At 35.8% G+C, this 7,086-nt stretch overlaps 1 protein-coding gene across 1 annotated transcript; it reads left to right on the forward strand.

Moving 5' to 3' along the window:
- The first annotated feature begins 4,897 nt into the window (after nt 1-4,897).
- On the forward strand, nt 4,898-5,836 carry LOC130846833 (olfactory receptor 4K3-like). The gene has a single exon (XM_057725302.1). The coding sequence runs from the start codon at nt 4,898-4,900 to the stop codon at nt 5,834-5,836; it is 939 nt and encodes a 312-aa protein (XP_057581285.1).
- Nucleotides 5,837-7,086: the final 1,250 nt, after the last annotated feature.

The raw sequence follows: 7,086 nt of genomic DNA on the forward strand, positions 1-7,086 counted from the left end.
CACAGCAGCTTCCCACTAGCGATCTATTTTACATTTTGTAGTGTATATATGTCAGTGCTAATTTCTCACTTCATCCCAGCTTCCCCTTCATGCCCCCCTCCCTGAGTCCTCAAGTCCGTTCTCTACATCTGCATCTTTATTCTTGCCCTGTCACTGCATTCGTCAGTAACATTGTTTTTTCAGATTCCATATATATGAGTTAGCATACAATATTTGTTATTCATTTTATGGCTTGTTACACTCTGTATGACAGACTCTAGGTCCATCCACCTCACTATAAATAACTCATTTCATTGCTTTATATGGTTGAGTAATATTCCATTGTATATATGTGCCACATCTGCTTTATCCATTCATTTGTTGATGGGCATTTAGGTTGCTTCCATGTCCTGGCTATTGTAAATTGTGCTGCAATGAACATTGTGGTACATGTTTCTTTTTGGATTGTGGAGTGGGATTGCTGCGTCACATGCTAGTTATATTTTTAGTTTTGCAAGGAACCTCCATACTGTTTTCCATAGCGGCTGTACCAATTTACATTCCCAGCAACAGTGCAGGGGGGTTCCCTTTTCTCCACACCCTCTCCAGCATTTATTGTTTTTAGATATTTTGATGATGCCCATTCTGACTGGTGTGAGGTGATACCTCATTGTGGCTGTGCCTTGCATTTCTCTAATGATTAGTAATGTTGAGCATCTTTTCATGTGTTTGTTAGCAATCTGCATGTCTTCTTTGGAGAAATGGCCATTTAGGTCTTCTGCCCATTTTTTGGATTGGGGCATTTGCTTTTTTGATATTGAGCTCCATGAGCTGCTTGTATATTTTGGACATTAATCCTTTGTCCGTTGCTTCGTTTGCAAATATTTTCTCCCATTCTGAGGGTTGGCTTCTTGTCTTGTTTATGGTTTCTTTCGCCGTGCAAAAGCTTTTAAGTTTCATTAGGTCCCATTTGTTTATTTTTTATTTTATTTCCATTATTAGAGGCGGTGGGTCAAAAGGATCTTGCTTTGATATATGTCATAGAGTGTTCTGCCTGTTTTCCTCTAAGAGTTTTATAGTGTCTGGACTTCCATTTAGCTCTTTAATCCATTTTGAGCGTATTTTCTGTGTATGGTGTTAGGAAGTGTTCTAATTTCATTCTTTTACATGGAGCTGTCCAATTTTCCCAGCGCCACTTATTGAAGAGGCTGCTGTCAACCCATTGTTCATTTTTGCCTCCTTTGTCAAGATAAGGTGCCCATATGTGCATGGGTTTGTCTCTGAGCTCTCTATTCTGTTCTATTGATCTATATTTCTGTTTTTGTGCCAGTACCATACTGTCTTGATCACTGTAGGCTTGTAGTATAGTTTGAAGTCAGGGAGCCTGATTCCTCCAGCTGTCTTTCCTTCTCATGATTGCTTTGGCTATTCGGGGTCATTTGCATTTCCATACAAATGGTAAAATTTTTTGTTCTAGTTCTGTGAAAAATGCCATTGGTAATTTGATAGGGATTGCGTTGAATTTGTAAATTGCTATGTGTACTATAGTCATTTTCACAATGTGGTTCTTCCAATCCAAGAACATGGTATGTCTCACTATCTGTTTGTATCATCTGTGTTTCTATCATCAGTGTCTTATAGTTTTCTGCACACAGGTCTTTTGCCTCCTTAGGCAGGTTTATTCCTAGGTTTTTATTCTACTTGTTGCAATGGTAAATGGGAGTATTTCCTTAATTTCTCTTTCTGCTCTTTCATTGTTAGTGTATAGGAATGCAAGAGATATCTGTGCATTAATTTTGTATCCTGCTACTTTACTAAATTCATCGATTAGTGCTAGCAGCTTTCTGGTAGCTTCTATAGGGTTTTCTATGTATAATATCATGTCATCTGCAAAGAGTGACAATTTTACTTCTTCTTTTCCAATTTGGATTCCTTTTATTTCATTTTCTCCTCTGATTGCTGTGGCTAAAACTTCCAAAACTATGTTGAATAATAGTGGTGAGAGTGGGCACCCTTGTCTTGTTCCTGTTCTTAGAGGGAATTCTTTCAGTTTTTCACCATTTAGAAGGATGTTGGCTGTTGGTTTCTTGTATATGGCTCTGATTGTGTTGAGGTAATTTCCTTCTATGCCCATTTTCTGGAGAGTTTTTATCATAAATGGATGTTGAATTTTGTTAAAGGCTTTTTCTGCATCTATTGAGATGATCATATGGTTTTTATCCTTCAATTCGTTGATATGATGTTTCACATTGATTGATTTGCATATATTGAAGAATCCTTGCATCCCAGGGATAAGCCCCTCTTGATCATGTTGTGTGATCTTTTTAATGTGCTGTTGGATTCTGTTTGCTAGTATTTTGTTGTCGACCTTTGCATCTATATTCATCAGTGATAGTGGGCTGTAATTTTCTTTTTTTGTGACATCTTTGCCAGGTTTTGGTATCAGGGTGATGGTGGCCTCGTAGAATGAGTTTGGGAGTGTTCCCCCTTTTACTATATTTTCGAAGAGTTTGAGAAGGATAGGTGTTAGCTCTTCTCTAAATGTTTGGTAGAATTTGCCTATGAAGCCATCTGGCCCTGGGCTTTTGTTTGTTGGCAGATTTTTTATCACAGTCTCAATTTCCATACTTGTGATTGGTCTGTTCATATTTTCTATTTCTTCCTGGTTCAGCCATGAAAGATTCTACTTTTCTAAGATTTTATTCATTTTTTCCAGGTTATCCAGTTTATTGGCATATAGTTGCTTATAGTAGGCTCTCGTGATCTTTTGTATTTCTGTTTTGCAGTTGTTACTTCTCCTTTTTCATTTCTATTTCTGTTCATTTGTGTCTTCTCCCATTTTTTCCTGATGAGTGTGGCTAATGGTTTATCAATTTTGTTTATCTTCTCAAAAAACCAGCTTTTAGTTTCATTGATCTTTGCTATTGTTTCTCTTCATTTCTTTTTCGTTTATTTCTGATCCAATCTGTATGATTTCTTTCCTTCTGCTTACTTTGGGGGTTTCTTGTTCTTCTTTCTCTGTTTTAGGTGTAAGACAAACAATGACACTGTATTGATTTGAATGTAAACCTGTACATTTTTCCTGTTGCTATAGGGTGTTTACATCTGTTTGCATCTCAGTTGCCTCTTCACAGAACATATGTCTTTTTTCAGAAATCTTTTTAAATTTCTTAGTCTTCTCAAAATCAAGATTCCTACCAAAAGCCATTTTTAGCTTCCCTTTACTAGGGAAGCTATCCTGGAAGCTTTGGAGTCAGACAAACCTCAGTGTATTTTGCTGTTCTAGTACTTTTGAACTTAAGACTTGGGAAAATCAGGTTACTCTTCAGCAAAATGGCATGAAATATGATTATTAAAACAGATAATGTGTGCATATATATAGTTGATTAGATCTCATGTTGTGTTCTTACCAAAATTTAAAGGTTAAAAAAGTTAGAATTCATTAGGGAGACAATAGTCACAAGGATATAAAATATATGTTGATTCTCTTTAAAAAATAGTCGTATTTGCTGAGAAAAAAATTGAAAAGAATGAAAAGCAAAACACAATGTGAAAAAAGTACAACAAAAGGGAGCAGGATATTCAAAGAAAGAAAGGCAAATAACACTAAAAATTGAAAAAATCATTAATATTACAATAAAAATAATAAAAATTGTATTCCAATACCATTTCTCATCATCATAATGGCAACACATTTTGTTGACAAGAGCTGCACAGAAAAGGCAATTTGTACATTGCAGTTGGAAATTCAAGATGGTTTGAGCCCTATGGAAGGAATATGCATCAAAATAAATATTTTAAGTGCTTAACATAGACTTCTTACTTAATATGGGCTAGTTTACCAATTTCATAATCTAAACTATATTGTCTTAAAAATAGGATAAAAAAGAAATAGAGACAAGAAGAGAGGTTAAAGAGAGAAGAATAGAAATAAAGAAGGAGGGCAGAAAAGACGGAAGGAACGAAGGAAGGAAGTAAGGGAGGAAGGGATTGGGGGAGGAAAAAAGACCTTGCTGTTTGGCTTACACCACATAGAAAGTATATATATTTTGACAGAGGTTAATTTATATAGTATAAGTCAACAGTTTAAGTACATATGAAGTTAACATTTATATATTCTCTTCTAAGGAAGTCAGGAGTAAAGGTAGCTTACATTACTTTATCATTTCAGCTACTCTCAAAAAAGAAATCTGTTACAAGTAAGGGCCAAGGACCAGTCAATATATGTTAATAAGTGGAGTTACTCAGGCTCACAAATACATAATTTTATGACTATATCCACGCATGGGGTAATTCGAAACATATGGAAATAGCACTAAAAACGTGCAATCAGCATCGGGGTCTCTTTTGGAACATGAACATCTTTTCTCATTTCATTTGATAAACAGTTTTTTCTCACAGTTTGTAAAAGACTTTGGTTCCATTTGGTCTGCTCATACATATCACCTTACCAATAGATTTGTTTCTTAGAAGCAACTTTTCTGTGAGAAATAGAGCATTAGATTATTGCCCTGGATAGAGCCTGAAAAATGAAGAACTTCCAAATATATGTTAGGTCTATGCATGTTCCCTGCAGGAAAAGTAGATTTAAATCTTGGAGAAACTGTTTATGGAATACTTTACAACAGACATTTTTCTCAAAATATTCATTTTGCATAACTATAAGAACTATACCTCTGATGGGAAATTCACAACCTGTCCTTCTATGTTTAATAAGTTCCCATGAACTAAGAAAGTGTGCCTACCATAAATTTAAGAAAATGTTATTTTCATTTTGGAATTTAGTACATTGCTAAGATTTAAACTTTGTACACGAGAAGTGTTTATCTGTTCTCTAGCACCTGAATATTAAGTGCTTCTTTCCATTCTAGAAACTCTCAGATCATTTCTTCTTCTCATCACAACAGAATTGTACTAAATGGAGGAAGCAAACCAGTCTGTGGTGTCCGAGTTTATTCTTCGTGGACTTTGCAATTCAACAGAGATCCAGAACTTCCTCTTACTGCCATTTTCTACACTCTACCTGATGACTGTCCTGGGCAACCTTCTAGTTGTGCTCTTAATCATCACTGACTCTCATCTCCATTCCCCAATGTACTTCCTCTTAGCCAATCTCTCATTTGTTGACTTCTGCCTTTCCTCAGTAACCACCCCTAAACTGATCACAGACTTCCTAAAGAAAAATAAAACCATCTCCTTTGGGGGTTGCATGAGCCAAATCCTCTGTGTACATTTTTTTGGAGGGGGTGAGATGGTACTGCTTGTGTCAATGGCCTATGACCGTTATGTGGCCATCTGCAAGCCACTCCATTACTCCAGCATCATGGACAGACAGAAGTGCATCTGGCTAGTTTTGATACCATGGATGTCTGGCTATGCGCATGCCATAAGTCAACTAGCTATGATTTTGGATCTTCCCTTCTGTGGATCCAGAATAGTGGACAGCTTTTTCTGTGATATCCCTCTGGTGATCAAATTAGCCTGCGTAGACACTCAAACTCTGAGAATGTTGATAAATGCTGACAGTGCCATCTTCGCTACCACTTGCTTCATTCTCTTGCTGATCTCCTACACCTACATCCTGCTAACTGTTCGCCTTCACTCCAAGGATGGGGCATCAAAGGCACTCTCTACCTGTACTTCCCACATCACAGTGGTGGTGTTGTTCTTTGGACCCTGCATTTTCACCTATCTGTGGCCACCTAGCATCACTTGGGTGGACAAGTTTCTTGCTGTGTTTTACACAGTAATCACACCTCTCTTGAATCCAGCCATTTATACACTGAGAAATAAAGAGATTAAGAATGCAATAAAGAGATGGATAAGTCAGCATATGTATTCAAGGGGTAATTTTTAGATCTTTCATCTAATCAGCAATTCCACTGTGGGCTCCCCAATATGGACAGGACCTATAAACTGAACTGGAAATACGTTGTATTTATAAGCTATACATACTCACAAATGTATTGTTTGATTTATTTCACTAAGAAAATATATTCAAATCCAACACTTACGTCCTTACCACTTGGAGGACATAAAAATTTTCATAAATATTCATTTGCACAGGATCAAAACTTACCAAGTGAGAACAATAATGATAATGACAGTTTTAAAATAATAATAATTTTCAGAATTTACTAAACACTGCCTATGTTCTCAACACCATGCTAGGCAGTTAACACACTACTTACTAAACCACTTTCAGTTAGTTTTCATTATTCTCATTTCTTAAAATATATGATTTATCCACTCTGACTCTAACTTAGCTAGAGAAGATACTGAAGATATTTGAGTGGTCTGCCTCCAGTTAAAAAGAATGAATAAAGAAATGAATCAAACCATCATACTATTGCACTTGTATTCCACAGCTTAATCCCTATAATTCAAATCTTCAAGTCTTAACTCTTGATTTAAAGATAGAGTTTCCCTCAAAATTTTCCTTTTATAGTACACATGGAGCAGTGTTTACAATCTCTTGAAACATTATTTCTTTTCTTATGTTAATAAATGATTTTTATGATTATTGTTTTTCTTTACATTAAAGAACTAGCAAGAACGTATTGCTTCAAAGCAAAGGAATTTTAAAATTATGAGAAGACAAAAAACTGTTAATAAAAAAATAATTTTATACAAAAATTTGAAAACCTCCTACAAATGAATAAAAGGGATAGATAATCCAACTTGGGGTGGGGGGAGGGTGGGGAATAGGCAAACAATTTGAACAAGTATTTATGTCACTAACAATAGGCACTACACACTCAACTGCATTAGTAAACAGGAAAATGCAAATTAAGATCATAATGAAATACTGCGTTTCTCTTATTAAATGGGTAAAAAAAGACATCTAGCAACAACAGTAATAACAATTATTGTTGAGAATGTACACTCATGGAAATTTTATGTCCTGTGTGTGGGTGTAAATTGATTGAACCACTCTGAAAACAATTTGTGTTGTCCTGTAAAGCCGAACATGTGAATGAACTATACCTCAACAATTGTATGCTAACTGTTCCCCAGTGGCTACATGCCTATTCTTCCTATTACTAACGGAACACCTAGCAAATTTTAGCTGGACACATGACCATCCAGCTACAGAGTAGATTTCCT

The sequence above is a fragment of the Hippopotamus amphibius genome, chromosome 2 (genome assembly GCF_030028045.1).
Source record: "Hippopotamus amphibius kiboko isolate mHipAmp2 chromosome 2, mHipAmp2.hap2, whole genome shotgun sequence".
Lineage (NCBI taxonomy): Eukaryota > Metazoa > Chordata > Mammalia > Artiodactyla > Hippopotamidae > Hippopotamus > Hippopotamus amphibius.